Here is a 23,799-nt window from a genome sequence, read left to right on the forward strand (position 1 = left end):
AGTGAAGTCCTAGTTTACATCTTTTCTGAAAAGTCTCATTGTCATGTTTTTTAGTGGCCTGTAGCCCTCCCCACTGCTCCTGGGACCACCACCTGACATTGTTACAAGCACCCTGGGAAGTCACAGCCCACTCAAGATGTCTGGCTGTGCTTTCCCCTCTGTGGGTGATTCAGACTTGACCATTCTGGGTCTGGGCCCAAAGCACTCTGACTTCTGCAGCTGTCCCTCAGCCTAAATTACCCCAGTATCCCACATCCCGTATACAGTCTCCATCAATGTGCTGAACTGTCATGGATTCGCTGACACGTCGTTAGACATTTATAGCCATTTAATAAAATATTTCCACATTTTAATATTCTGGATTCAGCAAATTTATTTTTTCAAATCTTGAACGTTTTGTAGGTTTTTGGAATCTTGTAGGCTGGTCCTGGCTCCATTGCTCATGGGTTGTGGGTAGTGTAAGGATCTGGGAGAGGGAGCACTCAAGAGGTTAACCTCCGAAGGGTCAGCCTTTCCCAGCACTTCCTGCCCTAACACGCAGTCACCCCCATGCACACTTTTAGACCTCCCTCTCAAAGTGCAAGTTCTCTTCATTCACTTGCTGGGAAATCTGCTCCTTGTCCACAGAGACTGGTTTCTTTGTAGGAAAGGCACTGTGGTGTGTCCCAAGCCTGAGTCATTCTTTCTGTGATAATCCCTGAGACAAAGTTGGCCTTTGCCTGGGTACTCAGGTAAATGGCAATGCTCAAGGACACCTTAAGCACTTTGGCACCAGGCCTAGGCTATCATGGCAGCAATTCTTTAGGAATTATTCATTGTCATTAACCAACACGTCAGATTCCTTCTAGAGTGCAGGAAAACGTGTGTGCACACATGTGCACGCACACACACACACACCAGGCCTAGTATGGGCAAAGCTCACACTGAAAAAGAAGAAATATTTTCTAACACTCTTTTAGTTTACAAGGTGATGGTATGTGTAGAGGTTTCAGTTCCTGGTTTTCATCTCCTGCCTACAACCTGTGTTCTTTTGGGTCTGCTGGGCCTAAGAACAGGACCCAGTAATAAGCCATATGATTTTTTGAGCAAGGCCCTGCTGAGAAGGGCTCAGACCACAGTCCTTGGAAGGGCAGAGGTGTAGTACAAAGCATCAGAGGTCTGAGCTCCTCTTACTCCCCCTGCCATTCTCCCTCCAGCTGGACTGTTTGTGGAAGGATCTCTCCCTGGCGTGCGCCTGCCTCAGAAAGGGGGACCTGCACTGTGCCCCCTTTATAACCTTCCTGGGGCTTATTGGTGTCTGAATAGACCCAGAGCAAGGCGCTGCCACCTTCCTGACTTTGATCATTGTAATTAGGAAATCCTGCTGGCAACCTTCCTGGGAAGGAGTCCTGAGAAGCTGTTCTCAGCTTGTGCTGAGCCAAGTTTTGAACAATAAATTTGCATCCTGGCAGTGTTCCCGAGACCAGCCCTTCTTGGGGTTGGAATAACCCCTTCAATTCCATTTCCCAGGCTGCTTCTCCTTTCCCAGGTCCCAGCATGCCTCCACTGCCAAAGATGTGGGTTAGGACAGGGCCTTGCGTGCCAGCCCTGGTATGCGTGACTAGCTCTGGGCGAGGCTGTTCTAGTAATTCTAGGAACCACCTCTCACCAGAACAGCCTGGTCTCCACTACTGTCATCCTCTGGGACCTCCCTCGGTGGATGATTGAGCAGGCAGGACTCAGATGACCTGCCCTCCCCATTCTCAGTTGAGAAATCTGAAGTTAAGGTGATGGGCCACCTGGTGGCCAGTGGTGGCTGGTTCTGATGGTGGCCAGTGGTGGCTGGTTCTGAAGGCCAGGCTTAGCTGACTTCTATTCTGGGGCTTTCACCACCTACTGGCTAGACTTGCACTTCTGAAATAATAATTTCCTGAAGTAAATTATCAGATTACATGTTGTGATATTGTAATATACAATAAGAAACATATATGGCAGTCCTGGATCCCATTTCCTGGCCAGAACGACTAAAACCTTTGCAATTTCCTAAGTGAGGACAGCAATAAAGGTGACTAGAGCATCTTTGGTTACGCAGAACAAGCTTCCTTTAATTACACCAGCATTTGTGTAAGGAGATGCAAAGTGCCTGTGGATGGGGGCTGGCTGCTGCCAGGAGAACCAACCTTATGGAGGGAGGGGAGGACAGAGAGGCTGAAGGTTGAGTTGATCACTAACAGTGATTTAATTAATCATGGCTACTATGTAACAAAGTCTATAGAAAACCCAAAAGCACAGGTAACAAGGCAACTATCTCAATCAATGGAGGTTTATAAAGCCAAAGCTTGAGGATGCATCCCGGGAAAACACCAGCTCCAGATGCATTTGTGATTTTTTATTTTTTTTATTTGGGAACTCAGTATTTAAGGGTAGAGGCATAGAGAAAGAAAAGGGAGGAGGGGGCAGATGGTGAGGCAAATGGCTACATTCTTGTAAGGCCCAGGAATTCTGCATTTTATATAAGATATGGCAAGTGTTCAAAGAGGAAAAGGGAGCCAAGGAAGAATCAATGATGCAGATGTCCCTGGGCAGGTGGAAGAATGATTGAACCCATCTTGTCTCTGTTCTGGGCCTGGGAAGATAAGTTTGAAATCAATGTTATCAGTGTGGAGTCGAAAAGACTTTAGTTTTAGGAACGAGAGAAAGACTGCAGACCTAAAGCCATCATGGCCATGTCCTTGTTGACAGGAGGCCAGCGAGGCCTTTCCTTGGGAATGATCTGTGCATGAAATTCTCTGCAGGTGCCTGAGGGCTTTGCCCTTGTGTGGAAACCTAGCTGAAGCATAATGTTAGGAAGAGCTATCTATTCAGGAGGGAGTCTTGCATTGCTGGGCCTCCAGCCTTATCTTCCTTTATGCCTAGGGAGTTGGGGGGTGGTCCTGAAAATTTCATTTTCCTCATGTAGGATTTGGAGAGCTTCCAGACTGCTGAAGGTGTGAAGAGAGGTGTGCCAGGAGAGGGAACAGAAGCTCCATTCTCTTTTCTCCCTATCTCGCTATTTGTGTTTCTTCATCTGGTTGCTCATCTGTATCCTTTGTAATAGCCTTGTGAAAAACCAGTAACCTCGGAAATAAATGGTTTTCTTTCATTCTGTGAGACATTCTAGTAAATGATCAAACCCAAGAAGGGAGATGTGGGAACCTCTGATTTGTAGCCAACTCCGGCCTGGGGACCTACCACTTGTGGTTGGTGTCTGAAGTGGGGGCAGTCCTTTGGGGGACCAAACACTGACCCTGTTACTGTCAGAATTGAATTGATTTGTAGGACAGTCATGTGGTGCTGGAGAACTTGTCAGTGTGGAAGGAAATCTCCACATATCGAGGACATCAGCAATGATGAGGGATCCAGAGAATTTAGAATAGAGGGTTGGTGGGGTAGAGAGCAGGGGTCTCTCCAAGTTATCCTTAGAGTATTGCTATGACTCTTTATAGTGGGAGAGGCAGATTGGTGGAGATGAACAGAAAGTTCTAGAAGCTTAGGGGAAAGCTGATAAGAAGAATAGTTTGTCTATAGAAGCAGTGTGCTTAAAACTGGTTAATTATTAATTTAGGGTTTTTTTTTTTTCATATCAAAAGGCAAGATTCAGAGCAAGGGAGAGGAAGGCCAAATTCAGAGCAAGGGAGTGGTCTGTGAAAAGGACTGGCTGGTTTTGGGTGTGTAAACTATTTACCATTGTTTTCACCTTAACACCTTCCAGGATGGCCTGCCTTTGCCTTCTTCCTGCATTTCAGAGGGTTTCTGTGGGGGGTTTCTTCTTAGCCTTTTGGGGAATGGTTGCAGGTGATAAGCTGCTGGTGGTCCCTCTGGACGGAAGCCATTGGCTTAGTGTCAGGGATGTAATTGAGCATCTCAGCACCAGGAGTCATGACATTGTGGTGCTGGCACCAGAAGTCAATTTGCTATTGAAAGAATCCAAATACTACTCAAGAAAAGTCTACCCAGTGCCCTACGACCAAGAGGAACTGAAGAATCGTTTCCATTCCTTTGGGAACAGTCTGTTTGCTGAGAGGTCCTTTTTGGCCTCTCCTGTGTTTGAGTATAGGAATAACATGATTGTCATCGACATGTGGTTCACCAACTGCCAGAGCCTCCTGAAGGACCCAGACACCATGAATTTCCTCAAGGAGAGCAAGTTTGATGTTCTTCTCACAGACCCAGGCTTACCCTGTGGTGTGATCCTGGCAGAGTACCTGGGCCTGCCTTCCGTGTACCTCTTCAGGGGCTTCCCATGCTCCCTGGAGCACAGGTTCAGCAGAACCCCAAGCCCTGTGTCCTACATCCCCAGATGCTACACAATGTTTTCAGACCAGATGACTTTTCCTCAACGGGTGGTCAACTTCCTTATGCCCGGGTTGGAGCCCTTGTTATTTTATTTTCTGTATTCAAAGTACGAAGACCTCGCCTCAGATGTCCTCCAGAGAGATGTGCACCTACCCACCTTGTATCAGAAGGCCTCTGTCTGGCTGCTAAGGTATGACTTTGTGTTTGAGTACCCCAGGCCGGCCATGCCCAACATGGTCTTCATTGGAGGCACCAGTTGCAAAATCAAGAAGGCCCTGTCTCAGGTTTGTGTTGTTTCTTTTGCATTGCTCTCTTTATTCATGGGTGGACATTGTTATTCTAGGCTTTGTCATCCCTTCCTCGAGCCAACTGCCACCTGGGGGACTGCTTGAAACCATAGTGGCAGGCTGGGCTTTGAGTAGTGGGGGACCCCTTAAGAGACCTGAGGTTGAGGTGATATGGAGGCATTTGAGTGAATACAGGGTTCATGCCTAGTAAGGATGAAACACAATCAAATGGGTGATCTGGGGACAGTCACAGAATTGTTGAACAAACCTTGGAAATGTCTCAGTACAAAAAGAGGTAAAGGTTTGACCAACGGGACAGGTCCAGGTCATAACCCATTCTCCCAGTTCTGTCCTGTGTTTGTCCTTGGACCCTAAGCCGGGAGTCAGCAAGCGATAGCCAGGGAGCCAAATCCTCCCAAACACCTGGGTGTTTTGGTTTTTATTTTTTTTTCCTTTGAGGCCTGTTTTTATATGACCCAGAGCTAAGAACAGTTTTTATAATTTTAAGGCAATGTTAAAAACGGCAAAGAGTAAATGGCAGAGGTGTGTTTGGCTCACAAAGCCTACATATTTGTTATCAAGCTGTTACAGAAAAGGTGCTGGGTGGAGGGAGGGCAATCAGGGTGATTTCACCTATGGTACATATTGCAAGGGTACATGTCAAATCTATTAAGAGTAGGGTGTAAATGTCTTAACACAACAATTAAGTAAGTGAGGTGAAGGCTATGTTAACTAGTTTGATGTAAGCATTCCAAATTGTATATAAAATCAGCACATGTACCCCATAAATGCATTAATGTACACAGTTATGATTTAATTAAAAAATTGTTAAGATAAAAAAAAAAGAAAAGGTGTGGTGGCCTCTAACTTAAGGCAAGTTTTTTGTAGTTGTCCTCCTGACATGTGGGAAAAAAGCCCAGAGTTATTCTGGAAAATAAAAATCTGTGAGATTGTTAATTTAAATATTTATACTTTAGAAAGACTTCAGTCTATTCCTTGTATCTTTCATGCCAGAATTTTCTTTTTCAATGCATTTTCATCAAAGGGAAAGCCTCAAACAGGTTCCAAAGGTCCTTACTATTCTTCATCAACAACTGCTGATTTTTCTGGTAATAAGTTGAATAATTGGCAGTGGCCACCAGGAAACATCAGGGGTGGGAAGTTGGGGATAATTGAACTGGTTCTGGGGAGCCTAGGCATCAAATAGAAACTCTAAATGTCACAAAGAGGGAGTCATGGGAATTCCAAGTATGTAACTGGTGGGATGAGGAGTGTCAGATCCCACAGGTAGAAGTCTCAGTGCCCAAGACTAAGCCCATCACACCAGTTACAAGTCTGGGCCTCTAGATATTTTGACCAACTGGCTTCAAGTTGGGATTCTCATGACTCCCTCTTTGAGTTTGATTAATTTGCTAGCATGCTCACAGAACTTGGGGAAACCAGTTAATTATAAAGGATATTACTAAGGATACAGATGAAGAAATACATAGGGATAGTTATGAGGGAAGGGGCATGGAGCTTCCAAGCCTTCTCTCCAGAAACTTCCCAAATCCTATCCTTCTGGGGTTTTATCCTTCTGGAAGCTTTATTATGTGAACAGGAATGATTAAAACATTGGCTATTGGTGACAAACTTCACCCAAGGCCCTCTTCACTTCCTGGAGGTCATGGGCAAGGGGGGACTGAAATTTCCAACTTTCTAATCCAACCTGGGTCTTTCTAGAGACTGGCTCCATCCTGGAAGTTACCTAGGGGCTGCCAGCTATTAGCCAACTCATTAGCATACAAGAAGACATCACTGTCAATTTCTAAGGATTTTAGGAGTTGTATGCCAGGAAACTGAGGCTGAAGACCAAATATATATTCCACAATATCACAGCACTCTATTTTCTTTATCCATTCATTTTCTGGCAGGTACTTAGGTTGATTCTGTATCATGGCTATTGTGAATTGTGCTGCAGTAAACATGGGCATACAGCTATCCAGTAGACTGATTTCCCTTTTTTGTACACATCCCCAGTAGTGAGGATTTTGGATCACATAGGAGTTCTGTTTTCAGTTTTTTAGGGACCTCCATACTGTTTTCCATAATGGGTATGCTAATTTACATTCCCACCAACAGTGTAGGGCATTCTCCTTTCTCCACACCCTTGCCAATACACATTACTTTTTGACTTTTGGATAAAAGCTGTTTTAACTGGGATGAGCTGATATCTCATTGTGATTTTTATTTACGTTTCCCTAATGACTAGTGATGTTGAACACTTCTCACATGCCTGTTGTCTACTTGTGTGTCTTGTTTTGAGAAATGTCTATTCAGGTCCATCTTAGTCTGTTTTGTGTTGCTATAAAGTACTACCCAAGACTGGGTAATTTATGAAAAAGAGGCTTATTTGACTCATAGTGATGCAGTGGGTGTCTCAGTGAAGGAAGAAAACTCCCCTGAACTCACCAAATGAGTTCCTGTATGGAAAGAATTTGAGAGTGAGCCAACTAGCCACAGAAAGTTTATTGAAAGATGCAGACAACAGATCCTTTTCCACAGATAAAGCAGGGATCCTTTCTGAAGCAGGAGCAAGACACCTTATGGGTCAATGGTAATATTTTTAAATATTAGTAGTTTAAATATATGTAGTTCAAAACTACATGTATGACCAGCATTGTCCTCAGGTCAGTCCATAAAGTTTAATCATAAAATCCTGTTATAGAAGGTGAGAAGAGACAGTTTATTGGTAATGTGTCTAGCTTGGCAATGCATCCATCTTCAGATGGCTCCGGGGATGCTGATGCATTGTTGACTTCCTGTTCAGGGTGGTAAGGGTCTGGTGTCAGTCAAAATGGTGTGCTCAGATGCTCTTGACCTTCCTTTTCTGCCATATGTCTACATTAAGGGGTTTACAGCCTTTACAAGATGAATGGTGCCAGCATCTGCTTCTGGTGAGGGCCTCAGGGAGCTTCCAATCATGACAGAAGGTGAAGAAGAAATAGGTGTGTCTCATGATGAGAGGAGGACCAAGGAGACGAGGTGGTGCCAGGTTCTTCTAAGCAGCCTGCTCTGCTGTGAACTGACTGAGGGAGAAATCGCTCATTACCTTAGAGAGGGCACCAAGTCTCCATGAGACATCTGCCCCACCACCAAACCAAGCACCTCTCACTTCCAACACTGGGGATCAAATTTCAACAGGAGATTTGGAGGGGACAAACGTCCAAACTATATAACTATGTCAATGTCTTTGGCCTATTGTTAAATTAGATGAATAATAATATTGTTGTTTTTCCTATTGAGTTGAGTTCCTTATATATCCTGGTATTAATCTCATGTTGGATATGTAGTTTGTGAATATTTCTCCCATTCTGTAGGTTGTCTCTTCACTTTGCTGATTGTTTCCTTAGCTGTGCAGAAGATTTTTAGCTTGATGTTATTTCCATTTTGTCTATTAATATTTTTGCTTTTGTTGCCTGTGCTTTTGAAGTTTTATCCAGAAAGTCTTTGCCCGGACCAATGTTCTAAAGTATTTCCCAGTGTTTTCTTCTAGTAGTTTCATAATTTCAGGTCTTAGGTTTAAATCTTTAATTAATTTTGATTTGATTTTTGTATTTGGTGAGGGGGAAGGTCTAGCTTTCAAAAATGAAATGGTCTAGCTTCATTTTTTGCATGTGGTTATCCAGTTTTCCCAGCACCATTTATTGAAGAGACTGTCCATTCCCCACTATATGTTTCTTTCAGAGTTTTCTGTTCTGCTCCATCATTCTATGTGTCTGTTTTTGTGCCGGTATCATGCTGTTTTGGTTACTATGGATTTGTAGTATATTTTAAATCTGGATAGTATGATGCCTGTAGCTTTATTCCTTTTGCTCAGGATTGCTTTGTGGTTCTATTCAAATTTTAGGATTGCTTTTTTCTATTTCTGTGAACAATGTCATTGGTATTTTGATAGAGATGACTACATTGAGCTTGTAGATCTCTTTGGGTGGTATTGACATTTTAACAACATGAATTCTTCCAATCCATGGGCATGAGCTATCTTTCCAGTTTTTGTTTTTTTTTTTTTTTTGCATCCACTTTAATTTCTTTCCTCAGTGTTTTAGTTTTCCATGTAGAGATCTTTCACTTCTCTGATTAAATTTTATTCTTAGATACTTTATATTTCTTGTAGCTCTTGTAAAAGGGATTGTTTTCTGGGTTCCTTTTCCAGTTTGTTAGCTGTCGACGTATATAAATGTTACTAATTTTTGTATGCTGATTTTGTTACCTGCAACTTCCCTGAATTTATTTATTAGTAATAACAGTGTGCGTCTGTGTATGTGTGTGTGTGTGTGTGTGTGTGTGTGGTCTTTACGTTTTTTAAAGTATACGATCATTTTACCTGCAAATAAGGCTAATTTGACTTAATCCTTTCCAATTTGGATGCCTTTTATTTCTTTCTGTGGCCTAATTTCTCTGGCTAGGACTTCTAGTACTATGTTGAATAAAAGTGATGAAAGTGGGCATCCCTGCCTTTTCCAAATATTAGATGAATGGCTTTCAGTCTTACCCCATCCAATGTGATGTTAGCTGTGGGTTTGTTACATATGGCCTTTATTGAGGCATCTGCCTAGGCCTCCTCTTCAGCCCTGTGCACCTTGCCACCTACCCCCAGATACATTCTCGCAGGCATTTTTCCGCCTTTCTTTCTGCCTCTCTGGCCCTCACTTCTTCCCTAGAATCTCACATGGTGCTGCATGAAAAAAGAGCCTTTATTTTTAGCCCTTCCCCTCTGCCTATAGGGTCTCGGATCCAGGCCAGCTGCCAGGCTATTCTCCACATTGTCCTTTTGGCTGCTTGGTTGAGTCTCATCCATCTCATGCTAACCTCTTTTTCTATTGGGAGGCTCAGGTTTCAAGTATCTCCACTTTAGAAGAGAGTTTAGCTTCACATTTCATTATTAGAAGGACCTTTGGAGTGTTTGTCTTAGAACAAAGGGATTCAGAGGTAAATCCTAGCCTTTTCCCCTGCAATGCAAAGAACTGCTCAAACCTTTGAAGGGACAGCTTGCAGGCCTTGGAGCCATGTCATGGCCAGAGTCCTGGCTCCAGGGATGATCACATATTCTCTATTCAACCTTGTCTGTGGGAGGGAACATAATGAGAACTGAGCCCTGGCCCCATGTTGGGTGGGAAGCGTCCCCTGCTGGCTCCAGGGATCCCTCCCTTGTTGCCAGCATATCGGTAGAACAGGAACACAGGGTAAAAGTTACAAGGCTTTGATTCGAACCCAGTTGTGTGAGTGGGCAAGTGGTGGCTGACTTCTGGGTCTTTGTGTCTCCATCTATAAAATGGCAACACTCAGGAAATTGTCATGCATGCTGAGATAAGGTTCGTGGGAGAACTCTAAAACTGTAAATGCAACACCAAAGAGGCAGTGCTACTTTATGTTAGAATGACAGGATCGAGGACTCTTGTTTTATTTTTTTTGAGACAGAGCCTCACTCTGTCATCCTGGGTAGAGTGCCGTGGTGTCATAGCTCATAGCAACCTCAAACTCTTGGACTCAGGCAATCCACCTCTCAAGTAGCTAGGACTACAGGTGCCTACAACACCAGACTAGTTTTAGAGATGGGATCTTACTTATGCTCAGGCTGGTCTTGAACTCCTGAGCTCAAGGGGTCTATCTGCCTCAGCCTCCCAGAGTGCTGGGATTACAGACCTGAGCCACCAGAGGATTCTCACTTGAAAGAGGAAACCCTGGCTTCTGGGCATGTTGAGTGAACTCCGGAGGCTGTAGTCTGCCATAGCAGGCAGAAGCAGGAGGAGAGCTCACTCTCTTGTCACCTTCACACTGTGATGTCCTGTGTATGCCCAGCCCTTTTCTTTTTCCATGATACGTGACCTGGAAAGTGTCAGCAACAAGAAGGGAAGGAAGGAAGTTGAACGGAGGAGGTAGGTCTGACCAGTCTCCTCCCACCCATAAGGCCTTCAAGGAGGTAGGTCTGACCAGCCTCCTCTCATCCATATGGCCTTGGACTGAGCTTCTTCAGCCAAAAATGAGGCCTGTAATGTCTGCCCTGCCCCTCACAGGGAGACTGGAAGATCCAAGCAGACATGTGAAGGCAGGAAAAGTGCTTTGTAGACTGCCAAGGGAAACCATGACCTCCACCCCTCTCTTCCTTAGACCCTAACTCAACACAGGCTGAAACTTTCTCTCTGCAAGAGAAAAATAATGGTTTTCTTGTGACATTCTTAGGGGAAGCGTTTTCCTAGAAAACTGAATTCTAGTTCCTCAGGACTAGTTCTTTTGTTCCCAAATTTCCTCCTCTTGTGTTCTGGGACTGTTTAAATAGTGGTTCTTAAATGGGGTCTATTTTGTTCCCCAGGCTGGACATGTCTGAAGACATGTTTGATGGACAGTTAGAGGGATGTTACTGTCACCAGGGAGGCTGTATAAGGTTGTGCAGTGCATAAAAAATATCCAGCCCTTCCCACTCCCAACAAAGAATTGATCTGGCTGAAAATATCAATAGTGCTGATATTAAGACACTCTGATATAATAAATTCCAAATGGGCACCAGTGACCACCCAGCAAGGTCCCAGCAGGATCCTTTGCCCACCCTGAGCGCATTTTGTCTGCCTGAAGGAGTCTTATTTATTTATTTATTTATTTATTTTATTAAATCATAGCTGTGTACATTAGTATGATCATGGGGCACCATACACTTGGTTCATAGACCATTTGACACATTTTCATCACACTAGTTAACATAGCTTTCGTGGCATTTTCTTAGTTATTTTGCTAAGACCTTTACATTCCACATTTATTAGGATTCACATATACCCGCCTGAGGAGTCTTTATGAGCAAATACTCATTCAGGATGGGTATTAACAACATTTCTTGGTTGAGCTAAAGTTTGGTTCTAGGCAAGTCAGGGAAACAAAACCTGAAAATGCCAAGTCATTCTAAAAAAAAAAAGAGAGAGAGAGAGAGAAGCATGACTTATGTCTACAGTGATGTTAATGTTCTGCCTCTCTTTCAAAACCACCTATTTACCTTTATGACTCTTATCTTGGAGATTGCCAGACATGGAGAACATTTTGACCTTAGTGTTTCTGTTAATGAGTAATTATCTAAAGAGTGAATCAAGGTGAAAGAAAAAGTATTCAACACAAGTATCAAGAAGACTAAAAACATGGCTGATTAATAATTTAGATAACTCTAAGACAATCAGATGAAGTGAGTTAAAAAAAACTTTATTAAGATATAAATCACATACCATGCAGTTCAGTCATTTCAATGATCTTTAGAACATTCACAGATTTGTACAACTATCACTATAGTTAATTTTATATATTTTCTGCTACTCCCGAAAGACACCCCATACGTATTGTCAATTACTTCTCATTCCCTCTTTTCTCCATTCCCTGGCCACTAACTAATCTACTTCTGCCTCTGTGGATTTGAATATGTCTGTAGATTCCATTCCATTGAAATGCAAGCACATAATACGTGATGGCCTTTTCCTCTTTAGCATAGGGTTTTTAAGATTCATCCATGTTGTAGCCTAACTTTTTATTGCCACATAATATTTCATTGTATGCATGTACTATAACTTGTTTACTTATAAACTGATTGATGTTTGGGTTGTTTTAGGTATTTTATTTATTTATTAAATCATAGCTGTATACATTAATACGATCATGGGGCATCATACACTGGTTTTATAGACTGTTTGACACATTTTCATCACACTGGTTAACATAGCCTTCCTGGCATTTTCTTAGTTATTGTGTTAAGACATTTATATTTTACATTTACTAAGTTTCATATGTACCCTTGTAAGATGCACCTGTTTTAGGTATTTTGAATAAAGCTGCATGATTATTTGTATGTAAGTTTTGTGTGGACATGTATTCTCAACTTTCATGGGTATATAAAATTGTTGGGTTGGATAGTAACTGCATGTTTAATTTTTTTTTTTTTTTTTGACACAGAGTCTCACTATGTTGCCCTCAGTAAAGTGCTGTAGCATCACAGCTCACAGCAACCTCAAACTCTTGGGCTTAAGCAATTCTCTTACCTCAGCTTCCCAAGTAGCTGGGACTACAGATGCCCACCACAACACTCAGCTATTTTTGTTGTGGTTGTCGTTGTTTAGCTGGGCCAGGCCAGTTCAAAGATGATTCGAACCTTCCAGCCTTGGTGTATGTGGCTGGAGCTATAACCACTGTGCTACGGGTATTGAGCCTGCATGTTTAATCTTTTGAGGAACTGCTAGATTATTTTTCAAAGTGGCTGTACTGTTTTCTTTTTCTATGGTAAAATACACATAAAATAAACTTTATCATTTTAAAGCATACTTGCTTTTTGTACTGTAACCACCCTTTTGTTCCAGAACATTTCATTATCCCCCAAAAGGTAGCTTTAAAGTATTCACTCCTCATTCTCTCCTCCCCCCATCTTGGGCAACCACCAGTCTCCTTTTTGTCTCTGTAGCTCTGCCTATTCCAGATATTTTTCTTTTCTTTTTTTTTTTTTTTTGAGACAGAGTCTCACTATGTTGTTCTCAATAGAGTATTGTGGCATCACAGCTCAAAGCAACCTCAAACTCTTGGGCTTAAGCAATTCTCTTGCCTCAGCCTCCCAAGAAAATGGGACTACAGGCGCCCACCACAACATCTCGCTATTTTTTGTTGTTCTTGTTGTAGTTGTCATTGTTGTTTAGCAGGCCCCGGGCTGGGTTCAAATCTACCAGCCCCAGTGTATGTGTCCAGCACTCTAACCACTGAGCTACAGGCACCAAGCCCTATTCCAGATATTTCATATAACTGGAATTATTATGATATGTGGTTTTTGTGTCTGCTTCCTTAGCATCTTTTCTTTTCTTTTTTTTTGGGGGGGTGTCTTTTTTTTTAAATTTTATTTATTTACTTTTTTATTTAGACAGAGTTTTCCTTTGTGGCCGTCGGTAGAGTGCCATGACATCATAGCTCACAGCAACCTCCAACTCTTGGGTTTAAGGGATTCTCTTGCCTCAGCCTTCCCAGCAGCTGGGACTATAGGTGTCCACCACAATGCCTGGCTTTTTTTTATTTTTATTAAATCATAGCTGTGTACATTAATGTGATCATGGGGCACCATGCACTGGTTTTATAGACCATTTGACACATTTTCATCAAACTGGTTAACATAGCCTTCCTGGCATTTTCTTAGTTATTGTGCTAAGATATTTACATTCCACATTTACTAAGTTTTACATATAACCTTATAAGCTGCACTGCAGGTATAATCCCACCAATCCCCCTCCCTCTGCCCACTTCCCCCCTCCCTTCCTTCCCTTCCCCCCTTCCCCCTATTCTTAGGTTGTATCTGGGTTATAGCTTTCATGTGAAAGCCATAAATTAGTTTCATAGTAGGGCTGAGTACATTGGATACTTTTTCTTCCATTCTTGAGATACTTTACTAAGAAGAATATGTTCCAGCTCCATCCACGTAAGCATGAAAGAGGTAAAGTCTCCATCTTTCTTTAAGGCTGCATAATATTCCATGGTATACATGCACCACAATTTGCTAGTCCATTCATGGATCGATGGGCACTTCGGCTTTTTCCGTGATTTAGCAATTATGAATAGGGTTGCAATAAACATTCTGGTACAAATATCTTTGTTATGATGTGATTTTTGGTCTTCTGGGTATATGCCCTGTAGAGGGATTACAGGATTGAATGGCAGATCTATTTTTAGATCTCTAAGTGTTCTCCATATATCTTTCCAAAAGGATTGTATTAATTTGCATTCCCACCAGCAGTGTAGAAGTGTGCCCTTTTCTCTACATCCACGCCAACATCTCTGGTCTTGGGATTTTGTGATATGGGCTAATCTTACTGGAGTTAGATGATATCTCAAAGTAGTTTTGATTTGCATTTCTCTGATGATTAAAGATGATGAGCATTTTTTCATATGTCTGTAGGCCGCGTGCCTGTCTTCTTCAGTGTTTCTCTTCAAAGAAGAGAAACTTGCCAAGCCTGTGATGGGATCACATGTTCTTTTCTTGCTTATACATTTGAGTTCTCTGTGGATTCTGGTTATTAACCTTTGTTGGAGACATAACCTGCAAATATCTTCTCCCATTCTGAGGGCTGTCTGCTTGCTTTACTTACTGTGTTCTTGGCTGTGCAGAAGCTTTTTAGTTTGATCAGGTCCCAGTAGTGTATTTTTGAAGCTGCTTCAATTACCCGGGGGATCCTCCTCATAAAATATTCGCCCAGACCGATTTCTTCAAGGGTTTTCCCTGCATTCTCTTCTAGTATTTTTATAGTTTCATGTCTTAAGTTTAAATCTTTTATCCAGTGAGAGTCTATCTTAGTTAATGGTGAAAGGTGTGGGTCCAGTTTCAGTCTTCTATAGGTTCTCTATTCTGTTCCAGACATCTACTTCTCTCTTTTTGTGCCAGTACCATCCTGTTTTGATCACTATTGTTTGTAGTATAGTCTGAGGTCTGGTAGCATGACCAGACCAGGTCTGGTAGCTCTGGCTTTGTTTTTATTTACGAGTAATGTCTTGGCTACTTGAGGTTTTTTCTGATCTGATTCCATACAAAACGAAGTATTGTTTTTTTCAAGATCTTTAAAGTATGACAGTGGAGCTTTAATAGGGATTGCATTAAAATTATATTGCTTTGGGTACTATGGACATTTTAACGATGTTGATTCTTCCCAGCCATGAGCATGGTATGTTTTTCCATTTGTTAACATTTTCAGCTATTTCTTTTCTTAGAGTTTCATAGTTCTCTTTATAGAGATCTTTCACGTCTTTTATTAGATAAACTCCCAAATATTTCATTTTCTTTGGCACTACTGTGAATGGAATAGAGTCCTTAGCTGATTTTTCAAATTGACTGTTGTTGGTATATATAAAGGCTACCGATTTATGAATGTTGATTTTGTAACCTGAGACGCTGCTGTATTCCTTGATCACTTCTAAGAGTTTTATAGTAGAATCTCTGGTGTTTTCCAGATATACAATCATATCATCTGCGAAGAGAGAAAGTTTTATCTCTTCTGACCCTATATGGATACCATTGATTGCCTTTTCTTCCCTAATTGCAGTGGCTAAAACTTCCATTACAATGTTAAAGAGAAATGGAGACAATGGGCAGCCTTGTCTGGTTCCTGATCTGAGTGGAAATGATTTCAATTTAACTCCATTCAATATGATATTGGCTGTGGGTTTGCTGTAGATGGCCTCAATCAGTTTCAGAAATGTCCCTTCTATACCAATTTTCTTAAGTGTTCTGATCATGAAGGGATGCTGGATATTATCAAAAGTTTTTTCTGCATCGATTTAGAGATCATATGGTCTTTGTTTTTTAATTTGTTTATGTGCTGAATTATACGTATAGATTTACGGATATTGAACCAGCCTTGAGACCCTGGGATAAAACCGACTTGGTCATGATGTATAATTTGTTTGATGTGTTGCTGGTTTCTGTTTGTTAGAATCTTGTTGAATATTTTTGCATCTATATTCATTAGTGATATTGGTCTATAATTTTCTTTTCTTGTTGGGTCTTTTCCTGGTTTGGGGATCAGGATGATGTTTGCTATAGAATGTGTTGGGTAGTCTTTCTTCTTTTTCTACCTTTTGGAACAGGTTGAGTAATATAGGTACTAGTTCTTCTTAAAGGTTTGGTAGAATTCTGACGTGAAACCATCTGGTCCCGGGCTTTTCTTTTTAAGGAGGTTTTGTATGGTTGATGCTATTTCAGAACTTGATATGGCCCTGTTCAACATTTCCACTTGATTCTGGCTAAGTTTTGGAAGGTGATGTGCTTCCAAGTATTGGTCCATTTCCTTCAGATTTTCATATTTCTGAGAATAAAGTTTCTTGTAATATTCATTAAAGATTTTTTGAATTTCTGAGGAGTCTGTTGTTATTTCGTCTTTGTCATTTCTGATTGAAGAGATTAGAGATTTTACTCTTTTTTCCTGATTAGGTTGACCAAAGGTTTATCTATTTTATTGATCTTTTCAAAAAAGCAACTTTTTGATTTATTGATCTGTTGTATAATTCTTTTGTTTTCAATTTCATTCAATTCTGCTCTGATTTTGGTTATTTCTTTTTTCTGCTGGGTTTGGGTTTGGAATGTTCTTCCTTCTCCAGTTGCTCGAGATGTCCCATTAAGTTGTTAACTTCCTCTCTTTCATTCTCTTGAGGAAGGCTTGCAGTGCTATAAATTTCCCTCTTAGGACTGCCTTTGCAGTATCCTAGAGGTTCTGATAATTCGTGTCTTCATTGTCGTTTTGTTCCAAAACTTTGGCAGTTTCCTTCTTGATCTCATCTCTGAGCCAGCTATCATTCAGTATAAGGTTATTTAACTTCCATGTTTTTGTATGAGTATGCAGATTGCTGTTGTTACTGAGCTCAAGTTTTATTCCATGGTGGTCTGAGAAGATGCAAGGAATAGTTTCTATTCCTTTAAATTTACTGAGGTTAGACTTGTGACCTAAGATGTGATTAATTTTGGAGTAAGTTCTGTGGGCGATGAGAAGTATGTGTATTCACTTTTGTTGGGATGAAATGTTCTGTAGATGTCTGCTAAATCCAAATGTTGGATTGTTAGGTTTAAATCTAAAATTTGTTTGCTCAGCCTCTTATTGGAGGATCGATCCAACACTACCAAAGGAGTGTTGAAATCTCTGACTATTATGGAGCTGGAGGAAATCAAGTTGCTCATGTCTGTTAGAGTTTCTCTTATAATTTGAGGCACATTCTGGTTGGGTGCATAGATATTAATAATTGAAATCTCACTATATTGAGTATTATCCTTAACGAATATGAAATGACCATTCTTATCCTTCCTTACTTTTGTTGGTTTAAAGCCTATTGTGTCTGCAAATAAAATTGCAACACCTGCTTTTTTCTGATTACCATTTGCCTGAAATATGGATGATCATCCTTTCACCCTGAGTCTATATTTGTCTTTTAAGTTAAGATGTGATGCTTGTATGCAACAAATATCTGGCCTAAATTTTGTTATCCAGTCAGCTAACCTGTGCCTCCTTAGAGGACAGTTTAAGCCGTTCACATTAATGGAGAATGTTGATAAGTCTGGTAAAATTTTGGGTATCGAATTTTTCAAAAGTCCAGTGTACATTTTTAGTCCTTTCGCCAGTATGGAAGTTAGAGTTTGATCAAAAGTTTCTGAGTGAGTTTACTTTTGTGGTAGAGGATTGGGTTGGTCATTATGGAGGATAGGTCTGAGGATATCCTGAAGAGCTGGTTTGGTTATGGCAAATTTCTTCAGCATATAAATGTCATTAAAGTATTCAATTTCTCCATCATAAATGAAACTCAGTTTAGCTGGATACAGGATCCAGGGTTGAAAGTTATTTTGCTTTAGGAGATTAAAAGTCAATGACCACCCTCTTCTGGCTTGAAAAGTTTCAGCAGAGAGATCTGCAGTCATTCTAATATTCTTTCTTTTGTAGGTAATGGATTTCTTATGTCTGGCTGCTTTGAGAATCTTCTCCTTCATATTAACTTTAGTGAAGTTAATTATGATATGCCTGGGGGATGTCTTATTGGGGTTGAGTCATGCTGGGGTTCTGAAGCTGTCTGCTATCTGAATTTCAGGATCTCTAAGCATGTCTGGAAAATTCTCTTTCATAATTTCATGGAGAAGGACCTGTCTGCCTAGCGAGGCCACTTCATCGGTTTCAGGGATTCCAGTGAGTCGGATATTGCCCTTCTTTGAATTATCGCAGAGCTCTCTGAGAGAATGATCCTTTTTTGCTCTCCATTTCTCTTCCTCTTTGAGAGTTTGGGAGCATTCAAAGGCTTTGTCTTCAATGTCTGAAATCCTTTCTTCTGCTTACTCCACTCGTTACTGAGGGATTCTATTGTATTTTTCAGATCTTTGAGGCCTGCAAATTCTTGCTTCAGTGTGTCTAAGTCTTTGGTGGTTTTGTCTTTAAATTTGTTAAATTCTTGAGACAACTTTTGGATTTCTCCTGGAATTCCTAATTCCATTTTATTAATCTTGTTTGCAATCCAAATTCTGAATTCGATTTCTGACATCTCAGCCAGTTGTTTGTGAATGGGATCTTTAATTACATCTGCCATATCGTTCCTTTGGGGGGTTGATCTATTCTGGTTATTCATGTTACCAGAGTTTGTCCACTGATTCTGTCCCATGTTTTCCTCCCTTTGATTTTTCACCTGGAGCTTTGTTGAGGACCTGTACAGTGCTGTGGCCTGAGAAACTGGGGCCCTGTTTCGTGTGGTGGGGCTAATTGGTTCTGACTTGTTTTCAGCTGGTTTCTGTTCAACCCTAGTAAAACAGTTACTCTGGGTTGAAGTCTCAGCTTTGGAGAAATACCAGCAATTAAGTCACCCCACCCACCACAGGCAACAATTGGAAAGGGAAAATCAAACCTTCCTACAACCACACACCCAGGGCATCACCTGAATAGTCCTCAGGCGATTGGCTCAGTTCAAAAGGTCCAAATCAATTGTCTCAGTCAGCACCTATCTCGGGTGGGAGAGTTTAAGAGGTCTCTGGGAACTGGATCACAGGGGTCTGGTGAGTACTCTGATATGGCTTGCTCCAGTGCTGCGTGGAGGCAGGAGGAGCCACACAGCAAATAGATCAGTTTGGGAAGGTTGATGCCTCCTTCCACACCTTGCAGCTCTGTCACACCCAGTCGCTGCTAGCCCCACAGGGCTGTGACCCAGTCAGTTGTCTTCATTGAGCAGATACTCCAGAGGTTTGCACCTGCCTAAATCACAGGGAAGTTTGTATCTTCTCGTCCAGGCCACTGCTCTCTGCCTCTCCAGCAGGGGGTTTTGAGGCCTGTCAACCTTGGGCACTTGATGGAGGCTGGGGGGTGTTCACTCAGTTCTAGCCCCACCCTTAGTTTATGTTACTGGCTGAACAGAACAATCCTGTGGGAGTTTGTTTCTGACCCTGCTAAATTCGTCTGCAGAGGAGAGGCTGATTTGAGTTCCCAGAACCTGTGCCTCAGGCCCTGTCTTTACTCTTGCAGGTTTGTATTCGCAGCACGATTAGTTATCAGCTGTAGCCTCTTAGCCTCCTTTGTCTATAGGCTGGTGATCCCCTGAGGGCCAGGTGTATCTTAGGCTCAGTAAAGTGGTCCTCTGGATCAGCCCCACCTTGGGAGTTTCCCTGCTCTGTGTGTGCATTTTCTATTCCTCATGTTCCATCCAGGCCAGTACCGCCTCAGGCAAACCCTTTACCTACAGGGCCTATGTTTTAGTCCTAGGTCTGTACCATGGTGGTTGCCATTTGAGAAGATGCCTGGCCTCATCTGGTTGCCCAGGGAGACAGGAGGAGTGGCTACGGGATATCTGGGAGTGGGTCTTGTTATTGCTAAAGACGGCTGCTGCTCTGGACCTCAGGGCACTGCCGCTCCGGCATGATTCCCTCTTAGCCGACCGTCATCTCCTCACTCCTGTGCTGCAGAATCAGCACTGTCCCACTGCAGTCCAGGTCCTGTCTACACCTCTCGAGAAATCACCCAAAAATATGGACTCCTGGGGGGCAGGCCTCCAGACCTCAGAGTGAGAGTGGAGGGGAGTGCTGGGAGCTCAGATTTGCAGGTCGGAACACCAAGCTCATTGAGAGCAAATGAGCAAATAAACAGATACCAAGGCTACCAGACACACTAGTCCATAGATAAAGAAACAGACAGAGACACATAGACATACAGACAACACCCACGACAACAGCAACATAAAAACAACTGCAATAAAAATAGTGATAGTCGTAAAATAATTGAAAAAAAGAAAAAAGTGGTGTTCATAGAAAAGTTAAAAGAGAAGAAAGGAGAAATTAAAAATAGAAAAAATAGAAATAAAAAATATACCTATATAAAAAGTAATAATAAAAAAATTCACAAAAGCTCCTCCAAGAATATGGTCAGGACAAAACAGAACAAAAGAAAAAAAAGAAAGAAAGAAAAAGAGAAAAGAAAAAAAAGCACCAACCACAAAAATATTATTCTTGTATGTAGAAACATACATGTATATGTATGATGTAGAGATCAACTTTCGTAGCAATATATTCATACTGAAATATACTTTCTGGACACCCGGTGTCGCTGTGAGTGGTTTCCAGCCTTATACCTGATTCACAGTTTATACTGTTACCATGGTAACCACCTTCCATGGCTGATCGCCATTTTGGAGTTTCTGTAAAAGTTTGTCACCTAAGTATTGTGTAACCTTGGCTGTTCTGCTCCAGACAGCACTTGCGACCGACCTTCCCACTCAGTGCAGGAGTCCACTCCTCTCAAATCTTTCCACTCTGCTCCCAGGTTCTCCTGAAAACTGGTGACTGCAATTGGCTGTGAGACAGGGTGCTGCTAGGTTCATGTGGTTGCGGTGGGTCCGCAGGGTCCCATGACTGTAGCCAGTTCCCGCGGTTGGAGCACTCGGGGACCTTATTCTGAGTTTTATGGTTCAGAGTTTCCCTTTTGGATCGAGACCTGCCATTTTGCCACACAGCCTGAACCGCCAACCCCCTTCCAAAATTCTTCACCAGGAATGCTCTGATCTGTTCAGGTCTGGGGGAAGGCATCCACCCTTTTCGGTAGTTCAAAATGTCTGTTTCCTGGGCTGGATCCCTTCCCTTCAATTTTCTATCAGGCTGCCCAGCTCCCTGTGGTTTTGAGTGGCTCTCCTTTTGGATGCCTCCCTCAGTTCAGGAATAAATATTCATCAATTGGGTTTTGTCAGCATTTGCAAGCTGCTGTCCTCTGTAAGAGAGGGGCCTGCTGGCCAGCATGGCCAGGCAGGGAAGAATCTCTACAACAGAGTCTGTGGTTTTAAATTACTCCTCATATATAGCAATCCACCAATTCACTGAGCATCTCCAGCTGTCCATCCACACCAATAATCCACAGATGGGGAAGGTCCAGACCCCCTTTCCTCTCACCTGACAGCTTGGGAGAGGTGGGCTACACGTCCGTCCTGTCCACCATCATACTCCGCCTCCCTTAGCATCTTTTCAAGGTCATTCATGCTGTAGCATGCATCAGTGTTTCACTCTTTTCTGTAGCTGGATAATATCCCATTATCCAGTGGACACACATCACTTTGTTTATCACTGCATCAGCTGATGGACATTTGGGTTTCCGCTTTTTAGCTATTGTGCAACTATGAGCATTTGTAAACAAGTTTTTGTTTGAATTCATGTTTTCAATTCTTTTGTGTACAAACCCAGGAAAGGAATTGTGGGGTCATAGGGTAATCTATGTTTAAATTATAGGGGAACAAACAAAATTTTTAATAATGGTGTACATTTTACATTACCTCTAGCAGTGTATGAGAGTCTCAGTTTCTCCACATTTTTGCCAACACTTGTTATTTTCCATTTTAAAAAATGTATAGCCATCCTAGTAGGTATGAAGTGCTATATTGTCATTTTAATTTCCATTTCCCTAATGATTATTGATGTTCAGAATCTCTTCATGTTCTTACTGGCCATTTCTGTATCTTGTTTAGTGAATATCTATTCAAGACCTTTGTACATTTTTAATTTTTTTGGTTGAATTGTAAGTGTTTTATATATATTGTAGATACAAGTCCCTTATTAGATATATGATACATATTGTTTTCCTACTGTGTGGGTTTCTTCACTTTCTTGGTGGTGTCTTTGAAGCATCAAAGTTTTACATTTTGATCAAGTACAACTAGTCTATTTTTTCTTTTGTTGCTTGTACTTTTGGTGTCATGTTCAAAAACATTGCCAAATCCAAGGCTAAGATTATTACTCCCATGTTTTCTTCTGAATGTTTTATATCGTTTTGGCTCTTATAGTTAGGTCTGTGATCCACTTTGAGTTAATTTTTGTATATGGAGTGAGATAAGGGTCTAACTTCATTTTTCAAACATACAGATATCTAGCTATATTGCCACTATTTGTTGAAAATACTGTTCTTTTCCATCTGAATTGCCCTGGGACCCTTTGACTTATTTGGTTTATTTCTGACTCCTAACACTACTCCTAACTCTACTCCACTGATCTATCTGTCTATTTTTATGCTAGAACCACACTGTCTTGAGTACTGTAACTTTATAATAAGTTTGAAATTGGGAAGTGTGACTCTTCCAAACTTGTTATTTCTTTTCAAAATTGTTTTGGCTACCTTGCATTTCTGTATGACTTTCAGTGCTAGTTTGTTTGTGCAAACATTTCTGCAAAAATCACCAATTGGAATTTTGATAGAGATTATGTTAAATCTGTAGACCACCTTGAGAAATATTGCCCCATCTGAGCAATATTAAACCTTCTGATTCAAGAATGCGGGAAATATTTCTGTTTATTTAGGTTTTATTTAATATCTTCCAACACTTTTCTTACTTTTCAGTGTAAAATATTACATTAAAAAATTATATCTATTCTTAAATATTTTATTCTTTTTGATGCTATTTTAAATGGAATTGTTTTCTTCATTGAGTTTGACGCTTAGTTTAGCAGGATACAGAATCATGGGCTGAAAATTGTTTTGTTTAAGAAGATGACCCCCCTCTTCTAGCTTGAAAAGTTTTAGCTGAGAAGTCTGCTGTCACACTGATGGATTTTCCCCCATAGGTCAATTGGTGCTTAGTCCTGGTGGCTTGCGGAATTTTCGTTTTGATTTTGCCCTTGGCCAGGTCCATTACAATGTGTCTAGGAGAAGGTCAATTTGTGTTGAGATGAACCACAGTTTGATAATCATCTAAAAGCAATGTGTCAGAATCTGTGGTGATACTTGGGAAATTTTACTTTATGATATCCACCAGTAGGACTTCCCTTCCTTTGGGTCATTATTTTTCCCTTTGAGGGATCCCTATAATTCATATGTTTAATGCTGCATGAAATCCCATAATTCTCTAAACAATGGCTCTGCTTTTACTCTCTTCTTTTCTGCCTCTTTAAATGCCTGAGTAAGCTCAAGAGCTTTATCCTCTAGCTCTGGATTCTTTCTTCTCCATGGGATAATCTTTTATTGATAATTGCTACTTCATCTTAAAGTTCCCCAAGTGACTTCTTCAATTTCTTTTCTTTTTTTCTTTTTTGTTGTTGGGGATTCATTGAAGGTACAATAAGCCAGGTTACGCTGATTGCAATTGGTAGGTAAAGTCCCTCTTGCAATCATGTCTTGCCCCCATAAAGTGTGACACACACCAAGGCCCCACCCCCCTCCCTCCGTCCCTCTTTCTG

The 23,799-nt window shown here is 41.4% G+C and overlaps 1 protein-coding gene across 6 annotated transcripts in view; it reads left to right on the forward strand.

Moving 5' to 3' along the window:
- LOC128590125 (UDP-glucuronosyltransferase 1A1) overlaps nucleotides 1-23,799 on the forward strand; it is a 264,050-nt gene that overhangs the window by 168,367 nt on the left and 71,884 nt on the right. For all 6 annotated transcript variants that reach the window (XM_053597296.1, XM_053597297.1, XM_053597299.1 and 3 more), the window contains 2 exons: nucleotides 2,939-3,060; nucleotides 3,731-4,598. In XM_053597296.1, the coding sequence (XP_053453271.1) occupies nucleotides 2,939-3,060; nucleotides 3,731-4,598 (990 nt within the window). The remainder of the gene's footprint in view (nucleotides 1-2,938; nucleotides 3,061-3,730; nucleotides 4,599-23,799) is intronic.

Source organism: Nycticebus coucang, chromosome 7, assembly GCF_027406575.1.
Source record: "Nycticebus coucang isolate mNycCou1 chromosome 7, mNycCou1.pri, whole genome shotgun sequence".
Lineage (NCBI taxonomy): Eukaryota > Metazoa > Chordata > Mammalia > Primates > Lorisidae > Nycticebus > Nycticebus coucang.